At 40.6% G+C, this 20,483-nt stretch overlaps 2 protein-coding genes across 5 annotated transcripts in view; both read right to left on the bottom strand.

Annotated features, from left to right (window-relative positions):
• The window catches only part of LOC121872692, a 31,076-nt gene extending 29,064 nt beyond the window's left edge, over positions 1–2,012 (bottom strand). For both annotated transcript variants that reach the window (XM_042375690.1, XM_042375692.1), the window contains exon 1: positions 1,055–2,012. The gene's annotated coding sequence lies outside the window, so the exon portion shown is untranslated. The remainder of the gene's footprint in view (positions 1–1,054) is intronic.
• Positions 2,013–5,280: 3,268 nt separating this feature from the next.
• LOC121872691 (galactose-specific lectin nattectin-like) lies at positions 5,281–12,592 on the bottom strand. Of its 3 annotated transcripts, none has more exons than XM_042375688.1 (6): positions 12,419–12,591; positions 11,154–11,258; positions 10,109–10,256; positions 8,832–9,005; positions 8,099–8,222; positions 5,281–6,123 (listed from the first exon to the last, which is right to left on the bottom strand). In XM_042375688.1, the coding sequence occupies exons 2-6, from the start codon at positions 11,256–11,258 to the stop codon at positions 5,991–5,993; spliced, it is 684 nt and encodes a 227-aa protein (XP_042231622.1). In that variant the 5' UTR covers positions 12,419–12,591; the 3' UTR covers positions 5,281–5,990. The 3 variants fall into 3 exon arrangements, with proteins under 3 accessions (XP_042231622.1, XP_042231621.1, XP_042231623.1); XM_042375687.1 differs by having other exon boundaries at positions 12,428–12,591; XM_042375689.1 differs by lacking the exon at positions 8,832–9,005 and having other exon boundaries at positions 12,428–12,592.
• Positions 12,593–20,483: the final 7,891 nt, after the last annotated feature.

Below are 20,483 nucleotides of genomic sequence, written 5' to 3'. Positions count from 1 at the left end.
ATATCCGATAATAGGCACTTGTGCGAGGGCAATGTTCTCTCTCTCTCTCTGTTGCCCCTCGTAGGTCATAGTGGGCAGCCTGTACACAAACTAGCAACAGGACACCTAACATGTACAGTATATCTATTTATGTATGTTTATTAACTAATGCTTCTATATGTATGACGGCAATTCATTAATACTTACAATATATGTCGATAATACACACGAGGGAACACACACACACACACACAGTAAATATTCTAGTACCTTCAGTAATAAGTAACTGGGCTTCAGAACCTTGTGATTGACTCTACTTAACACTGGAGTCAAAGAGGTTATAGATCTGTAAAGTCTTAAAGGCGTACACCACTTTAACAGAGTGTGTGTGTGTGTTTAACACACTCCCCCGCCTCTGCCCAGTATACCTTAAAATTCTGTCAACAAGGTGTCATAAAAACGGGGTTATGTAAACACAGGAGCATAAAAAAAATAATAAATAAGACGAAATATAACAGCGTCGTCTTCCATCCAACGTGACACCTGAGAAATGATTTACAATTTTCTGTATAATATAAACGCTATCGCCTGAAGATTAGACACGTTAACCTAACCTAACCTTGTATAACCTAACTTTACCTAACCTAATGTAACCTAACGTAACCTAGTATAGCCTAACCTAACCTCACCTAACCTTAATGTGACATAACCTCACCTAACCTAACCCCCTGGTAATATTAAGGTGTTTAATAATCAGGTAAAATAATCTTCAGGTGATTCTATAGCTGTTATTATTTATACTCTATCACCTGGTATTTAATTAACCTACCTGTCATCACTTCAATGGTCTACCTTAGGATGTCAAGACTCGCCTGACGAAGAACCCTCTCTCTCTCTCTCTCTCTCTCTCTCTCTCTCTGTTTTTTATTGTCTTTCACTCCTGTTTGTTTACTTTGTCTGTGCATTTATCTGACTGTTTCGTTTTGCTCACACACACACACACACACACACACACACACACACACACACACACACACCTGGAATAGAAAATATCAATTAAGTATAAGAATCTCACCTGACGAGTGTTGGTAAGTCTTGCTCGAGTATTCACTGATGTTCACACTTGGTTGTTTGTTCATGCGTTCAAACTTACTTAATAACTTTTATGTTCACATCCTTTTTTTTTATTCAGATTTATTTAGCTTCTGTTCAAATGTGTTTAGCTTAAATCTGTGTTTTGTGTTCAAATGTTTTTCTGTCGATGATTTGTTCCCTTAATTAACTTTCTGTTCAAAGACTGTCAGTTTGTGTGTTTTATATGTTGTTCACTTTTACGCCTTGAACTAATTCCGTTTTCCGTTTCGAATTATCCAGATCTTAGTGTTCAAAACGTACACAGTTGTTCGAAGCTACTGTACTGTATAGTTCGGCCGATGTCACTCTTCGTTTCCAAATTAGTCTTGTTCGTTTCAGTCTTCAAGTTCATACAGATGGTATTATTTCGTCACTTAGTTTGAAGAAATAATATGGTTGACGCCTAGATACATTAAGCTGGCAGTTGTTATTCAGTTAACGTTTTACTGTGTGATTTGGTCCCGTGCTCTCTCTCATGACCGCTATTTCTTACAGTACCAATTTAAATTAGTATAAAGAAAGCATTATTTTTACCTAAACATGTTTCGTCAGCACGCTGCTATGTCTAGTACAGTAAATTACCTGCTAACTTAAGCTAACATGAGAGTGATATGTTTGCGACTTGAGTTAGTCCACCAACAGCAACACGCTCCAGTCACATGTTATTAGTTCAACATTTTCAAGAAAGAACATTAAAGTCTTTCAAACTAATTTTTTCAGGTAACAAAATAATTCTTCCTCGTACGATAATGAACGTCTTATCATTTTTTTAGGCAAGAGACAGCAGAGGAAAGGAGTCAGGGGTCAGGGTAAACTTGAGAGGTGAGGCGGAGTAGGCAGCCAGGGTGAGAGAGTCGTGCTGTGTCCCGGCCGGCCCGCCACAAGCCACTACCGCTGTGCCTCACTTTACAGCCTGACCTGCCACACACACACACACACACGCACACGCAAACGCGCTCTCTCCCTCACTGCGCTGGATTTCGTTAGATATCACGTTAATTCGACATACATTTTTACAGTAGTTCAGCAAACACGTAGTATAGTCATAAACAGTGTTTGTCTACTGTATATAAATGGTAAACAACTAAACATTGATTCCACCTAACTTATTTCACTAATGGCAAAAATAACAGCCATAACTAAGTCAAAATTCCACGCAATCGTCTCTAGGGACACTTAATTCACTTGTTCATTGATATTAAAGAAATAATCCGTCTTTGAGGCGTAAAAAGAGTCAGATTAAAAAAATATATAACCGTTAAGAAATGTGAAATACAACAACGAAGAATAAAAGACAATACTAGGCTGCGAAATTCACCAATAAAAAATAAAAAAACGAAATAAATGCGAAATATAACATAAATCACAGAACTGGTAGAATAAATGCGGTGAAGGAAAATATGATAAAAACACACCAAATTAAAGAAAGAATTACGTGGGAGTGGAGAAGTTAAGCTTCATGAACATGTGTGTGTGTGTGTGTGTGTTTCTTCCGCCACCTTAACCTTAGGTAGAAATGCATTGTTGGACGGAAGCTGTAGTGGCCTGTGAGTGTATGTATGTATGTACAGTTTGTACCGAAATTTCAAACTGGTATTTATATGGGGACGATCATGTACTGTAGATAATTATTCATAATACAAACTACAGTTTAATAAATAATTTATTACTTACCTAACCTAACCTAACCTAACCTAACCTAATCAAGGCATTGTTTGGTTGTGTTATAATAGTAAATGATATATTAGATGGAATTCAACAAATCTTACTTTATCTGAACCAATTGCTATTAAGTTATAACAATAAGAACATAAGAATGGAGAAAACTGCAGCGGGCCTATTGGCCCATACTGGGTAGTCCCGTTTACACCCAACCCCTATTGCTCATATATTCATCCAACCTATGTTTGAAGCTATCCAGCGTATTCGATTTCATAATGGTGTTTGGTAACTTGTCCCACTCATCCACTACTCTATTTCCAAACCAATGTTTACTTATCTCGCGCCTAAATGTAAATTTGTCTAATTTAAAACCATTGTTACGAGTTCGCTGCTGGTTGGATAGTTTGAGTACCTTTGTTATATCACCTTTGTTTAGCCCTGACTTACATTTATACACCTCGATCATATCGCCCCTCACTCTACGTCTCTCAAAGGGGTGCAAATTAAGGTGCTTTAACCTGTCTCTGTACTCAAGGTTCCTAATGGCAGGGATTAGTGCTGTAAACGCCTTAGTTAAGGACGTTCAGGTGACGGGCAAGTCGAAGGGAATGATTGAAACCCGTCTTTTGACGCACTCAATATTTATTGATGTGGTCAAAACCTGCAGAGGAGAAGGCGTTCATAATATTACATGGTGATCCATCTGATACATAATTAGTTATTCACACAATTTTATCTTAATTACTATTTATTAAACATACTGACATAACACAAAGTTCATAACTCTATTAATCTTAGCTTCGCTTCATTCTGCATTGTCTTATTACTCCAGGTTAGGCAGAAACAAGTAGGCATAATTATTCAACAGTATTTCAGTACCGAGGGGTATGTCATCACTTAGGCTGTACTTACAAGTGCGGGTCAATGCAGATCAGTATGGTGTTCCAAGAGAAAGCAGTATTGCGTAAATCGTCCCAGCACAAATTCTCGGACAGGAGAAGACTGGCCTCTACAGCATCACTAGAGAGGGCGATCTGTCTCATGGAGGGGCGGGCAGCCACTGCTACCAGTCTAAGACAGTCCACTCAGCAGAACCAGGACTTGTCTGTAAACACTTCTACATCTGGCGAGGTCACAGGTCGAAAAATTTAATGGCATCACACGCCAGCACTGTAGCTGAAGCCAGCGGCGATAACAAGTGCAGTACGGTTGTCATGGTCACGTTGATGGCTAGTCTGTTTTAACTCTGTTGATCCTTATTATACTCCACAAACGCAAAACATGAGTGGGTAGCTGGTTAGCTATCCCCTGGAAGAAGGGCGTTTTTCCCCATCGACGTTTATACTCATGATCCCTCTCTAAGCCCCGCCTTTGTGAAGACAGTTGTCACTACGCTTTTATTCCACTTTCTCCTGGCAAGCTCAATCTTGAATTAGTTTATGTAAATCAACTCAAGTAATTCGCCAGACCTTTGTCAACTGAGGGTCATTTTTGAATGTGTAACAGTTGGTTTGTTTGTGATTTCTATCCTTGCTGGAGATAGCCACCTCTGGCAACTCAGAGATATATAACCACGGGCGAGACAGGATATCAGCCTCCCTCTCCTGACGTCAACATTTGCTTCCCAGGTATGTTCTGTGTTCCCTCCGTTATAGCCATTCAGTTTGACTTAGTCAATGTAGTGAATTATCAGTGTTCATGTTGTAACAGTGGCACTTTCATTTACCCAGTGAGAAGTAACATAAAGTAAATGTCGTCTGACGTTGCGAGACGAAAGATTTGTTTGTGTTTGTCCATGTCTCCTTCTCCTGACGTCAACATTTGCTTCCCAGATTCCAGGGTGTCCTTCTCTGAACACCCCACCGGCTGCGGAGTTGGTGGATATTTAGCAGTGAGCAATATATGAAATGATGGCGCTGATTCGACAGGATTAACTGCAGGTCCGCCTCGTGGGCCTCAGACCCCAGACTGTCAACCAGGGCTGTCGGAATTTCCGACTCTTGTTTATTGAACACGCTGATTGGTTCAAATCCGGTACGTAGTCTGCTAATCGGTAAATTGATGACGTAGTCGGTAAGCCGTGACGTCACTGCTCCGATTGTCGGTAAATTACCGACTTTAGGAAATATGCTTTTTCATGGCTAAAATACCATATAGAACACAAAGAAATAAATTGTAGATGTATTTAATTACCTTACCTACATTTTCTAGCGATATCTTAGCAGAATTATATTTTTTTATGTATTGTCAAAATAAAATTGTTGGAATGTTTTGGTTATTTTTTTAATTCAGTATTATCGAAAAGTAATACAAATTACAATTGATAAAATACAAATCTAATGTGATCTCATATAACACTCTGAATGGTGTATGATGCAGTGTTTATTATTCAGAAATTTATAAAACTAATGACAGGAACAATGAAATTCACTGAGTATGAGGACTACTCAAATATAATTACTGTATCTGGGACCTTCGTTACCCCTCACCACACATTATATTATAGAAAATAGTAATATTACGTCATGATCTCGCAACCAATCACAACTCGATCAGTTGAACCAATCAGCGTGTTCGGTAAAGAAGAGTCGGAAATCCCGTCAGCCCAGCTGTCAACACGTGTCAGAGTATAACCGACCACAACAGCGGTCGGCAGTGTTACAGGCGCCAGTGTTATACCCTGGGACATGCCTTGGAGTTATATGGTCCATAGAGTGTGTTGTATATGTTTGGGGATAATTAACTGGAAATAATTATCCCATGTTGGGTAGTGAACCCATGTATGAGTTGGTTTCAGTAATAACATGTGTGTTGAGAGTGCATCTCATGTACTACCAACAGTTAGTAAGGGGACCATATGTAAGTTTGTCGTGTATGTAATGAAATGTATCACCAGTAATGTGGGTGAAGTAAGCTACTCACTTAAGCACTTAATGTGGCTCTTATGATTCGTTCCTCTCTCTTAGCCTGTCTCTGCATGGTAGATGAACAATAGGTATCAGGAAGTTCATATTTAATGATATTAGCCATGACATACCTGAGTGGGGTCTTACAGTGTTAAATAAGTCAAGATTCTATTTAGAGCAAGGTGACAATATTCATCCTATACTTAGTTATTCTTCTTTTGTAATCCTGTGCAGTTTGGATTCACTTGACACCAGATAGATTGGCTCCATCTGCCGTCAGTCAGCTGGAGTGGTGTTGTAGCTTCTGGTTCAGTGGTCGCTATACTTCTGACAAAGCGGGATACCTTTATGCTGACAGGTTATATCGTGGACGTAGTACCTGTCTGGGTAGACCAGTGTGGCGCAATTCTCCAGACGCCCGCCACCTGGCTCTAGAATGTAACTGGAAAAAGAGAAAACGCACACGATTACGATTTTGTTTGTAATATTCTTACTCTTAATTATTTAGTTCATTCTTAGTAAAAGGTATTGTTTGACCCACTTAAGGAGGATTCAGGGAAACACTGTAACATTTTCCAGCACGGATCTTTGCCTGGTCGCTCCTGCTTGACAAACCTGCCAGAGTTGAATGGTTGCTGATTTTAAAACATGGTGGTAAGATTAACAACATAATGCCTTGATTTTTACATGGTATCTCACTAAAGGCTAAATATTGAACTGAATGGATATGATGATGTCATAATGTAAATACAATTATTACTACTCTTCAACAACTAGAGTAAAGTCTTTAAGCAAACATTGTAGAGTAGTAAATAATGTACACATTTCAACAACAACTGAAAATGTAAGAGAAACCCGGCAGATCCCTCTGGCTACTTTATATCGGGAATATGAGACGAAACAAAACGTGGAGTAAATGCCGAGAAAGCCTTGTAGTGGACGTCTCCCCTACAAACTGCGTAGCTGCACACCACCTGCTACCGTCTTCCCTAGCAACCAAGGGTATCCGCATTCCAATGCCCGCCGTATCCTAGCAACCGAGCCAAAAGGCCGGCGACTTCTCGGGTTTTCCCAACATGACTCATAGCGGCTGCTGGGTATATAAGCTCTGTCTCTCCATTGAGATTCATTCTGACCATTCTTCTACAACAAGCAACACCTCCTCCTCCGCCGCTGCCTGGCAGCCCCTCGCATCTCCTCGCCTGCCTGGCGGTCCTCGCTCCCGCCAGCGAGCATGGCGACCCACCAGCTGTCCTCCTCTGAGCTTCCTCACCAACCAACTCTCATTCTGCACCTCCAGCACCAGACTGTCTATAATATAACTTATATATTATACAAGAAAACCACATTAGAGTTTCCTTCCATCCTGAGTGCTAGACAACATTAATATCTCGATACCCCTACAGCCTCATGTGAGCTGTATACTGATGAGCCGTGTAGTGTAGTGTAGTGTAGTGGCGTGTTAGGGCGGATTTATTGATTTTTTTTTCGTAAATAATATACCACACGCGGCCCTCGAGCGTTTCTGTAAAAAGCAAGTAACACTTAAATTTCAGGAGTCTTGTATTATTTGAGATAAGTTTAAAATAGCGCATTGATATATTTTCCTACATTTAAGGGAGATTTTTTTTTAACTGGTGATTAGGTAAATAACTGATTTAGTATCTTTCCCATTTTGAACTGTGGCCCTCATCACTCATCTCACCATTAAGTGTGGCCCTCATCACTTACTTCACCATTAAGTGTGGCGCTCATCACTCACCAACCCAGACAAGCATCCGCTGATGTCACTGTTATTCAGAAAAATGAATTACTTAAATTCTTGTGAAGACTTACACAACTTTCCACGTCACTTCTACCATAGCCACAGTAAATGTTAAAATTTTATTAACGGGAAAAGTCCAAGGCTGCATCATGGTGTTAGTACGGGAGTATGGTGTAAAGTGAGTAGATGACAAATGATAAAGACGTTGACGCCAAATAATAATAATGTGAATGTTTAGTAAATTTTCGGCTGTGACGTAGATCAAACAGACGCCTCCTGTTTTTTCTTTAGAAACAAATTCTTAGGCAGTGAGACAATAAGCCACCAGTCACTGACGAATTTGGGGGGGGGAAATTATCACACTGAAGCTTTTTCTCAAAGTGCAGTTATATCACACATTATTTGTTTTTTTTTCCGGAGTAAAGAAGACCAGATGCAGTAAAGCGAATTAGTTCATAAAAAGTTTCCGCTGAACACTATAACTATCTTCCAGGACAAGTGTTAAGTGTGTACTGTACAGATGCAAAGTTTACATTACATTACATTCTCACACAGGGTAATGCACAGCACAGCACTACAGTGAGGATACAAAGAACCATGCAGAACAATTATGTCACATTATTAGACACGAGAAAATGTTAACATCCATTACCCATCATATGAGCCCCAGATTGGCGCCCCTTTAGGCATGGGCTCTCCCGTCACCCAGAGCCACAAGCCTTCTGAGTCCTCGTCTCTTCCACCGATCCAGATATCCGCGGTGGCTCTCTCAGTGTCTGTAAATTATAATGTTGTACCCTTTGTTTCCGCTCCCTCTACAACTGTACCTTCAGATGACCAATATTACTGAGTTAATCAAAGTGGCTAAAATTAGGCTCGGAATAAACATACTTACACTGAATGTAGTTATACAATGATATACATACTAGAAATCTAATGTCTCTTTATAATAAATCACTGTATGTTGATGAGTTAGAAGAAATTATCATAGATCACATTCATCCTAATTGTTAAATTGTAGTTGATTAGGTCGTTAAAGTAGGTTGTTATATGTGTGTACAGTATTATTAGTACGGTACACTACATAAACCCCAACAGCCTTTCGATTAATTTATTAATTAAGCGAGTCTCCCCCACCGGTCTCCCTCATCAAGTGCTCTTTTATAGTTCCATGATCAATAGTTAACACTGTACCTCACTGTTTTCCTATATTAAAGTTGCTAATATATTCAATACCATTTCATGAAACATCTTAAGAAATAAATATACATGTTAATGAGATCAACCCATGATAGGTGGATTTAATGAGTGGGAGGGTGAACCCTGTGTTACCCTTCCACCTATTAATCCATATTAATCTTCACATTACTGCAGCTAGTAATTACTGATGGAGTTGATAAAATTCACGTAGTCAACATAGGTGGTCAAGTCATGGAAGGAAGCGAGGTCGCCGCCCAGAACTACACAGTACTGGCGAGCGTTGGCCCAATCAAGTCGCTGTCCCAGGGCCAACAGCAAACAGGACTTCCCCGCCCGGCTGAACGGTGATACACACTGAACTACGAATTGTATAAGGTGAATTAATTAATGCTAAAATGGAATTAATTTATTGTTAATTGTGCAAGGAAAAAACAACTTATATGTATTGTGTGTAGAAAAATAAACATTTGTAAAATGGAAATATGTGCAAATTTTATTACATTTATTTTATCTGGTAAGGTAATTAAAAAGAATGGATGACCGCAAATGAGTATCGTTACTCCTATGTTCGGCCATATTGTGTCATGTATGTACAGTCAGGGTCAGGAATTCGTGATACAGTCGGGCTGTTAACCGAACAGATTGAGGTTGAGGAGTGATGAATGAAGCAAACCATATAATGTGTGTGTGTGATGGGCAGTCGTTCAATACCTACCTCTGTTGTGAGTGTTACATGTAAGCAATACCTACTCAAGTTTGATAGGTAATATTAATATTAATCTGGCTGGACCTCTTGCAATGATAATGTCCTAAAATGTTAAAATAACCTAAATTGTATATTCCTGTGAAATAATCGTTTGACCATTTATGTTGGTGGGGAAGTTAGGCTAGGTTAGGTTAGGTTAGGTTAGGCTAGGCTAGGTTAGGTTAGGTTAGGCTAAGCTAGGTTAGGTTAGCTTAAGTTAGGTTCGTAGGGAGGTTAAGCACAGCGACTCGCCGTCAAGTATGTGTGGAAAGGCCTGCTCACCCTCTGACCCGACTGTATCATGAATTCCTGACTTCGACTGTACATGTTGTGTCCGTTTGCATCACCGGCTACAGTTTTGAAGATAGAGTGCTGAAATTTAGCTTGGAGATGCGCATGCACCCCAGTGGTCGGCCCTTCAGTTCCAAAGATGGAATCTCCTCATTAAAAACAGGCCACTGACTAGCGACCACTTACTGGTTCATGTTGACTTGATTATAAATATTATAAATCATCTCAACATTAGTGAAAAATTTCATTCTTGCCTTTACTTGTGACCTGTTTTATCAGTCCTGGAGAATTCAAATGGATTTCCGACCTTTATAGTTGTGTGCTGTATATTGTTCCCAATAGTGAGCTTTAAAATGTGTCTCATAAAGAGTTAGTCATTATTAAGGAAAAATATTGCAACCTACACATTGTTTTGGCAAGACTCACTTGGATAAGTGCGTGTGGGCTGCTTGGCGGGTAGAGCTTCTCTTAGCATCTGCGCGATACTGCTCACTGTGTTGACAAGTTCTTTCTGTTGGTCCACCAACTGAGACATACGAATGTCCTGTTGTAGCAGCAGCAGCTCCACCAGACTCTGTTTGAAACAATAGCTGGAAGTCTTTTTTTTTTCCTGCCTAAGCGGATAGCCACAAGAAATGATTCAAACGTGGTAATCGATCTTGGGTATAGTAGCGATGGTTTATAAAAACATTACACAATATCACAATATAGGCAATAGATATTCGTACGGCACTCCCGGTCAAATAACTCTACGGTGATATTTACCCGTCATTCTCCCGCGATCTATTATTGACAAACAAACCCTTCAAGTGACGGAACGTTTCCCAGGGACTTTTCCATACGAAGTCAGAACGACTTACCTTACCTTGCCTAAACTAATCTATATGTCTCCAGCCCAGGATAGGTAGGTTTGGTTAGGTCGGTTCATCTCTCGCCAATAAATCATGTAAAACAACAGTCGCTGAAGTGTGTGTGTATGGAACACTCGCCGAGAATTTATTATTTTTATTTTTTAATACCAGATCAAGAGCCAAAATTGGCGTCGGATGAACCTGGAGTTGTGAAGTTACTGAAGTACATTAGTTTTATTCTAAAATACGAGAAAAAATCGACAGTTTCAGTTTATCATTATCTGCTTCTTTCTCGAGATAAATGAATAAGAAGTCTTCAATACAATTTTTGTCTAAACTAAGTGGTTGACATGTCTCAGGGTGCCGGACGAATCTCACGAGTTTATTATTTCCGACTTGACTAACCCTTGGTAAATATTAGTCTAATCGGAAGTAATCAACTTTAGATACTTTTTTTTCTCAAAATTTTGAGCCGTTGCGAACACGACCTTAGCCGTGACACTAAGGCGTAGGTAGTAACCTAAAAATCAATCGTCGAGGCTCCACACGCACTTGAACCCCTCTTGGTGATCCCTGTATACTGTATATAAAATATGACTTAAACTTATCCTGTTGTTTACCCCTGTACAGTTCTCGTGGAGTTTCGTAAGCACTGTGTCCATCTCGTGTGGCTCTGAGACTCTCACGCACGCCATCACCGCTGTCATCGCCACCAACACACGCATCTGGAGGAAAGGAAATTGGATAGTGACGCGACCGCTGTATACCTATACTGCAAATAGTTATTGACTCGACTGGCAAGTCAGGACAACCCGAATGGCTACCGTTAAAGCCTTTGCAACAGTTGTAAACCTCTATGGTCTTTCCGGGTGTTTTCTGTGTCAGGGTTACCCACCGGCTCAGCAGCCAATGGGGTGTGCAGAGGACACCCTGGAATCTGGGAACAAACGAAGTTGATGTGAGGAGAGAGGGAGGCCAAGGGACTGGGAAGCATGATGACAACACCATCACAACAAATCTCTTGTCTGGCAACGACAGACGACATTTGCTTTATATTACTTCTTACACTGGGTGAATGACAATTCAACTGTTAAAGCATGAACACTGATATTCACTACAATTGACTGAATCAAACTGAATGGCTATAAAACACTACTACACACCTGTAGGACAACGAAGTTGACGTGAGGAGAGATGGAGGCTCTCTCTCCTCTCACTGGTTTATATACCCCTGAGTTGCCAGCGATCGCTACTCACGCAATGACAGAAATTACAAACAACCCAACTGTTACTCATTCAAAGATGACCCTCAGTTGACAAAGGTCTGGCGAATTACTAAAGTTGATTTACACAGACTAATTCAATATTGAGCGTGTCAGGAGAGAATGGAATAACAACGTGAGACAACTGTCTTCGAAGGCTGGACTTACTAGGAGGGATCATGAATATAAACTTCGATGGGGAAAAACACATCTCTTCTTAGGAATAGCTAACCCACTCAGGTTTTGCGTTCGTGGAGTATAATAAGAATCAGTAGTTAAAACAGACTAGCAGTCAACGTGACCATGACACTCGCCCCACAAGGGGTCACAGCTCAAGATTGAAGAAGCTGCAAGTCCAGAAAACTGTGAGGGCAAACTTTTTCGAGTGAGAGTTGTGAACTCTTGGAACAATCTACCAGAAAGTGTTGTGACAGCACCGAGTGTGGGCTCTTTCAAGACAAGACTTGACCAACACTGGAGCGGGTTCAGGTACATTCAGGAGCCGGTGCATGCCCAGTACTTGCCAACAGTGTGTAATAGAGGCGTGACCGATCGCCCAAGCGGCTAACGAGCCGATCAGTGGTGAAGAGGATAAAAGTAAAAAAGTAAAAACCTGACATTACCTACTTTACCTTGCTCAACACGGGAGGTGGTACTCGACTGTGATAATTACATCCCTGGCGACGCAACAGCTTAGATCATTTGCTGCAGAAGGGATTAAATTGGCAGGAGGTGGGAAAGTGGCAGAAGTCGCAGCCCAATGTGATCGCGTTCCTCCATAGATGAGGTGAAATGGGAGTAAGTCCTTATATACTGCTTTGCTGACACTAGAGATAAGGGCCGGTCATTGCTCCCATGTTCACTCAAGTTACGATACAGGTAGATTAATGTTTATATCTCTCATATCACTTAATTTTTAGATATTTACTTTACCGTGTGTAAACAGAGCCTAGTGCTTAATGATCTCGTTCCTCTCCTGCACTGTTCTGCAAGGTTTTTGTCTTTCAGTGCATATATACTTGTGTGAGTGTATGTGTTTGCTCTTATATTTATATGACCGTGTGAGTGTATGTGCATAAATATTTTAATAAAGAGAAGGATGTTTCCAGGAAAGTTGTGTTTCGTTGTAATGAAGATTCTATATGTATGTAGTAATAAACACGACATTAATGCTTCCCCGTGAACTAAAACATTCTGGACTCTTATCACAGTCACATTGAAGGGGTTGGTTCAGGGGCTCAGAGTTGACACCTTACTGTGTCATCATGACTATGGACCCAAAAAACAGTGTCTAGACAACTTTAATCCAGAGACTGACCCCTAAAATATTGGAAGCATAATGTGTTGTCTAATGGTAGACCCTGCTGCCATATGTCATCACGAAACTTGTGACCAAGTCCCAGGTTGCTGATCTGACTTTTCTGCCTCATTTACACACAATTGCAGGGTCTCAATTGTTTCTCTTACCATTGACAACACAACATACATAAGAACATAAGAAATTAAGGAGTCTGCAATAGGCCGGTTGGCCTGTGCATGGCAGCTCCTGTCCAGCGTTCCATCACTTACTACAAAGTTTCTAAGCTTGTTCCACTCATCCACCACCCTATTTGTGAACCAGTTCCTTCGTATCTCCCTCCTAAACCTAAACTTATCTAACTTAAATCCGTTGCTACGAGTCCTATCCTGCTCGGATATTATAAGAACTTTATCTATATCTCCTTTATTGATTCCTTTCACACACTTAAATATTCGATCATATCTCCCCGCACTCTTCGTCTTTCTAGGGAATGCAAGTTTAGTTTCTTTAATCTATTTTGATATGGAAGGTTTCTAAGTCATTTTCGTCATTCTTCGAAGCACCGACTACAGTGAATTGATATCCATTCTATAATAAGGGCACCAGAACTGAACAGCATAATCGAGGTGTGGCCTGACTAGCGCAAGATATAGTTGCAATATGACCTCCGCACTCTTATTACTTACACTTCTAGATATAAAACCTAATACTCTGTTTGCCTTATTTCGAAAATTAACGCACTGTTTTCTAGGCCGCAGGTCCGGGCTTGCAAGTACCCCTAGGTCTCTTTCACAAGTCGACTTCTCGAGGTTGATGTTGTTAAGGCTGTATACATTGACAGTATTTGTTCTTCCAATATTAAGTACGCTGCGCTTGCTGGTGTTGAATTCAATTTGCCATTTTTCTGACCACCCCTGCAGTTTATTTAAATCCTCCTGTAGTGCATTTACATCCAGCCCTGAATTAATCTGCCGCCCTATTTTGGTGTCATCCGCAAACTTGCTTATGTCACTGCTGATTCCAGTATCTAGATCGTTTATGTAGATTATGAACAAGAGTGGGCACAGTACTGACCCCTGGGGAACCCTGCTAGTTACACAGCCCCACTCAGATTTAAGACCATCTACACTGACCCTCTGTGTTCTATCGGCGATCCATGATTTTATCCAATTTAAAACATTCCCCTCGATACCATGAGCCTTAACTTTTCTCAGAACTCTTTGATGCGGTACTCTGTCAAACGCTTTGTTAAAGTCTAATTAAATAACATCGTAATTTTCGTCATTATCTACTACCTCGAAGACTTTCCTAAAAAATGTCAACAGATTTATTAGACAAAATTTTCCCTTTGTAAATCCATGTTGAGAGTCGTAGATTAATTTGTTTTTCTCTAAATGCAATTGGATGCTATTTGCTATAATTGATTCGAGAAATTTCCCCACTACTGACGTCAAACTGATCGGCCGGTAATTTGACGCTGATGCTCTGTCTCCCTTTTTGAATATGGGTACTACATTTGTCTGTTTCCACAAGTCTGGCACAACTCCCGTGTCTAATGATTTTGTAAATAAATCTACGAGGGGTCTGCTAATCTGTTCCTTACACACTTTCAAAACTAGAGTCGGTGCAGCGAAGAATGACGAAAATGATTCCGAGACTTAAAAACCTTCCATATCAGGATAGGTTAAAGAAACTAAACTTGCATTCCCTAGAAAGACGAAGAGTGCGGGGAGATATGATAGAAGTATTCAAGTGGGTGAAAGAAATCAATAAAGGTGATATAGATAAAGTTCTTATAATATCCGAGCAGGATAGGACTCGGAGTAACGGATTTAAGTTGGATAAGTTTAGGTTTAGGAGGGAGATAGGAAGGAACTGGTTCACAAATAGGGTGGTGGACGAGTGGAACAAGCTTAGCAACTTTGTAGTAAGTGCTGGAACGCTGGAAAGTTTCAAAGGGAGGCTGGATAGATTCATGGATGATAGAGAGTGGTAGTAACTCTCGACAGGAGCTGCCATGCACAGGCCAACCGGCCTATTGCAGACTCCTTATTTTCTTATGCTCTTATGTAAAACTTGGGGGAAAATTTCATCCGGCCCTGGGGATTTTGTCTTCTTTAATTTATTTATTATGTTAAGAACATCTTCGGATCACCTGAAGAATTGTCACCCCAGAGTTTGGCAGGGTGACAATTCTTCAGGTGGGATATCCTGGGGTGATGAATCTTCAGGTGGCAACACCTGGGGTGACAATAATTCTTCAGGTGGGGTCAGGACCCTCCATGGTTAGGTTAGGTGTATATTATTCATATTTTTTTTCTTTAAATTTTTCACAATAAAGATGCATAACACAAAGGAATATATTTATGTTATCCTAATTATGCAAATTATATTCACTGTGGGCTGGGGTGACGATTCTTCAGGTGGGATATCCTGGGGTGATGATTCTTCAGGTGGACATTCTGGGGTGAAGATTCTTCAGGTGACCCACATCTTCTTTTCTGGCAGTGATATTCTTTAATTTCTCTTCTTCATTTCCCCTAAATATCAGTTCCATCTCTGGCATTTTCTCGTGAATTTCTTCTGTAAAAACTGATAAGAAGTAGCTGTTTTATGCTTTGCTTATTTTTTCACTATCATCGATCACTTCCCCTCTCTCTCTCTGACTTTAAAGGTCCCATTTTGTCCTTGACCTTTGTCCTATATACCTGGAAAAATCCCTTGAGATTCGCCTTGGATTCTCTTGCTATCCTAATTTCGTAGTCCCTCTGCCTTCCTTACATTTTTCTTAACATTCCTAGATACTCGCTATATCCCATACAGGTGGAGCAAGCTGACGTGTTGAGTGTTATTGTAAGAAGGGATGACCGAGGTAAGGTCACTGATTGTTATGCAATAAATATATGGATGACACGCAATTAATGTAAGACGTCTGTTGTCGAGCAGGGTAACCAAAATCGTCGTTGTTCTTCTGAGGAAGGCCAACTCACTTGTATTTTATCGGAATGCAGTATGTTTTATAGGGAATAAATAAGTTAAGACATGTTATGGTTTCACCCTTCTTTCCCCTTATCGATCTGGTCAATGAAAAACCTAACCCAATGCCTAGTTCATTCTGCCCGCTACCTAACGAGCTACTGCCCAGAGGGGGTCTGGTGGCAGCAACCCTTAGAAATTAAGAATAGAGTTAAGTTATCCCCTTAGACTTAGTGATCCCAGAATCTGGCAGTATAGCAATTTATAGCAATTGCCCTGGACAGCCATTCATCGCCAACTCCTCTTCTAGGCAAGACACCACATACTATCGGGATCCCTCCCCTATTTCTAACCTTCCCTCGCATCTCCCCATACCTCCTGAAAAGTTCCTCACTCCTAACCTATCCTATGTCGTTACCTCCAACACTAAGATACAGTACTGGCTTGGTACCCTCCCCTGACAAGACCCTATCCATCCTCTCCACTACATGCCCTATCCCAGCCCCAGGAAAACACACCCTAGTCCTACGTTTCCTTTCTCTTGCACAAAAATTCTTATCTAAGAACCTCACCTGGCTGTCCCCAACTACCACGACCTTACCACTGGGCAGGGTTTGACCAACTACCCTTTCCTCTCCTGCCACCACACCGTCCTGCCTCTTCTCTTCCTCGCCAGCTTCCTCCAACACTTGGTAGGGGTTACTGCACTCCACACCCTGGTCAGCTTTCCTGAGTCTGACCTTAGACCCCTTGGAGACAACCACTCTCCACTCCTGCTAGGCAGGACACCCACCTGAAGGAGTTCAGTCCTGAGGGCTTCGTTCTCCCCCTTTAAAACGTCCACCTCTCTCTGCAATTATTCAAGCTATAGCTCCAGCTGACTTAACAGAGTGGCCGGGGGGTCGTCTCTCCCCACGCACCGTCCCTCTTTCCCCACAACACAACGGCCCACGGCGGCCATTTATATGGTCACTAACACTAGCACATAAAGGCACGTCCTTCTCCAAGCTAGGTCAGGTCGGTACTGAGCATCTCTTATTACACTACTCTTGTCATTCCTGTGACGTAATGAATTAATTAAGGCATTACTAATGACAGAACTTTTATAATAATGTATTGATAGAAATTATCTGTGAACTGGTGGTATAAATTTGCAATACAGTACGTGATTTTTGTTTAATAATTGCAAAATCACCGTAATATTAGGATTCTCACTTAGACCTATTAACTGTAAGTTTAACAAATTAATATGAAATCGCCTCGATACTCCCGCTGTTGGTGTGTGTGTGTGTCAGCAGGATTTTATCCAGAAGGGGTAAGAGAAAGCAAGACAAGACAAAATTAAGAAGAAAACCCAGAAATTCAAGACGTGGGTTGGGTCAAACGATGAGCAAGACAGGAGGATGCATGCAAGAGCCAGAAACCAAGCAAAGACAGAGTGTAGAAGGGCTGAAAAGGAGTTCCAGAGGCTGGTTGCAAGCGAGGTCAAGTCAAACCCAAAGGCGTTTTACCGCTATGCAAAGTCGAAATTGAAAACGCGAGTAGGAGTATCAGACCTGAGGCTTGTGGACGGTACTTACGCAGATTCTGACCAGGATAAAGATGAGGCATTGAACAGCTTCTTTTCCTCGGTGTTCACAAGAGAGGATGCAACTAAACTTCCTGCGTTTGAGGACAGACGGTTCGACACAGCACTAATCCACATTGTGTTCACGGAAGAGGGTATTAGAAATAAATTGTCCAGGCTTAAGGTCCATAAGAGTCCCGGCCCTGACATGGTGCATCTTAGAGTGCTAAGAGAATTGTGCAACGAGCTTGCAGAGCCCCTGAAGATCCTGTTTTGTAAATGCCTGGATGAACAAATGGTCCCCAGTGAATGGAAAGTGGCATATATGAGTCCTATCTTCAAGAAGGGCGATCGGCACTCCACGAACAACTATAGACCAGTGAGCCTGACCAGCATAATATGTAAAGTAGTTGAGAGTATTATCAGAGATGCCGCGATGGAACATCTAATAAGAAACAATCTTGTAAAGGATTGCCAACATGGTTTTATGCCGGGGCGCTCCTGCTTAACACAATTGCTCAAGGTATTGGATATTTGGACCCATATTCTGGAACGGGGTGGTAATATCGACAATATTTACCTAGATTTTGCCAAGGCTTTCGACAGTGTACCCCATGAAAGGCTGAAAATCAAACTGGAAAGGTACGGAATTTGGAGAAATGTCCTTGCATAGATAGAAGACTTTCTACATGACCGCATGCAGTGTGTGGTGATTAATGGCACGAAATCGTCATCCGTGCCTGTCATACGTGGGGTACCACAAGGCAGTGTATTGGGCCTGCTGTTGTTTGTTTGTTTAATAAATGACATGCCTGACGTTGTACACTCCTCCATACAAATGTTTGCCGATGACGCTAAGTTATTTCGGGAAATTAAGAACCAAACTGACTGTGAAGAGCTGCAGAAGGACCTATGTGGGCTCCAGGAATGGTCGAAGGAATGGCTGCTGAGATTCAATGTCACGAAGTGTAAGAGAATGCACCTGGGGCCTGCCAACGGTAAGGAGGCATATCATATGTCCCAACGGGATGAAGAAACTGCACTAGTTGAGACTGAATGTGAGAAGGACCTAGGTGTGTATGTTGACAATGAGCTGAATTTCTCGGGCCATTGCGAGATAAAGGCAAACCAGGCAAATATATTATTGGGCCTTATAAGAAGGTCGTTCAGATATCTAGACGGTCCGTCCCTCGTAACGATCTTCAAGAGTGAAGTGCTTCCCCATCTAGAGTACTGTCACCCCGTCTGGTCCCCGAGATATGCTAGGGACTGTCAGTTGGTTGAAAATGTTCAAAGGAGGGCCACCAGACTGGTGCCTGCACTTCGGCACCTCAGCTACCTTGAGAGATTGGAGCGCCTGAACTTGCCTAGCTTATATTACAGACGGGCAAGGGGTGACCTAGTTGAGGTGTATAAGCATCTCAGGGGGCACTACTCAGTCGAGTGTCCTTACTTGGAGCTGGTGGACGCTCGCCCCACAAGGGATCACAACTCAAGATTGAAGAAGCCGCAAGTCCAGAAAACTGTGAGGGCAAACTTTTTCGGAGTGAGAGTTGTAAACTCTTGGAACAATCTACCAGAAATTGTTGTGACGGCACCGAGTGTGAGCTCTTTCAAGACAAGACTTGACCAAAACTGGAGCGGGTTCAGGTACATTCAGGAGCCGGTGCATGCCCAGTACTTGCCAACAGTGCGTGACACGTGACATTAGTTTATTCAAAATGTATGTTCAAATGTTATTACCAAGTTATTTATCACTAAAATTATCACAGGGTTGTTAACCTTTATCATTAAAAACTAATGATAATAATTAATTTTATCTCGGTGATCCTGATAAACTAGAGATGGCCATATCAGGTGACTTGATCATGGGCCAAATTCTCAAAACACCTCATCAATTACATACAGTAGCAGTGTAAGGAGCACCTTTTCCCCTTTTTATCCTATTTCATCTTTTTATTCTTCAATACTTATAGGCTTACCTTCATGTTTCATATATATCTTTTATATTAATCTTTTCTGATGTATATATATTAATAATTCTATATTCTGAGTCTTTCTCTATATAGGTATCTACCTTATATTTCTTTGCTTATATTTTCTAAGTCAATATTCTTTTCTTTACTTCATTTCTTCTTTCATATCTATTATTGTATTTTCTGAATTTTATGTCCTTACTTTCTCTCAATTATATCCTGTTTTAGTTATATTCTAACCCATGAATTAGTCTGGGGAACCATGTCATTCTTGCTATAACACTTTTTGTACTTACAACGGTAGCCTGCCACCACCCAGACTTTTATTAGAATATAACATATCTTAGTGAACTGTTAGGTAGCGTGCTAGCGAGCGTCTAGGCACGTGAGTTACAATAGTTATTTTCTGAGAACCAATGGGTAGAAGGAATAGAGCGGTGATACTCGTAGTTTACTAATTCAATATTTATATATATATATATATATATATATATATATATATATATATATATATATATATATATATATATATATATATATATATATATATATATATATATATATATATATATATATATATATATATATATATATATATATATATATATATATATATATATATATAAAACCTCGATTAACTGACCACATATGGGGGAAGGGGTTCCGACGGTAATCCAAAAGGTCGAGTAATGGTACATAAAGTCTACGGAAATAAAACATACATTTTCAAAGTACTTTTCCTAACCTACCTCAATTAAGTCCCTCTATTCATTTTTTGTTCATTTGCCATTCATATTTCAGAGAATTTGCTTTTAAAACATTAACCACTTCAATAAATAAATATGAACCAGTACAGAAACCGTGCATAA

The sequence above is a fragment of the Homarus americanus genome, unplaced genomic scaffold, assembly GCF_018991925.1.
Source record: "Homarus americanus isolate GMGI-L3 unplaced genomic scaffold, GMGI_Hamer_2.0 scaffold39155, whole genome shotgun sequence".
NCBI classification, from domain to species: domain Eukaryota; kingdom Metazoa; phylum Arthropoda; class Malacostraca; order Decapoda; family Nephropidae; genus Homarus; species Homarus americanus.
The sequence above is the reverse complement of the archived record's forward strand: the minus strand, read 5'-3'. Positions and strand labels throughout refer to the sequence as shown.

Coding starts and splice junctions, on each gene's coding strand:
- LOC121872691 (XM_042375688.1), bottom strand. CDS start 11,258: ATGCGTGTGTTGGTGGCGATGACAGCGGTGATGGCGTGCGTGAGAGTC. Junction 10,257..11,153: donor TCCACGAGAACTGTACAGGG/GTAAACAACAGG, acceptor TGTTTCAAACAG/AGTCTGGTGGAGCTGCTGCT. Junction 6,124..8,098: donor ATCTGGGGCTCATATGATGG/GTAATGGATGTT, acceptor CTCTTTTTCCAG/TTACATTCTAGAGCCAGGTG.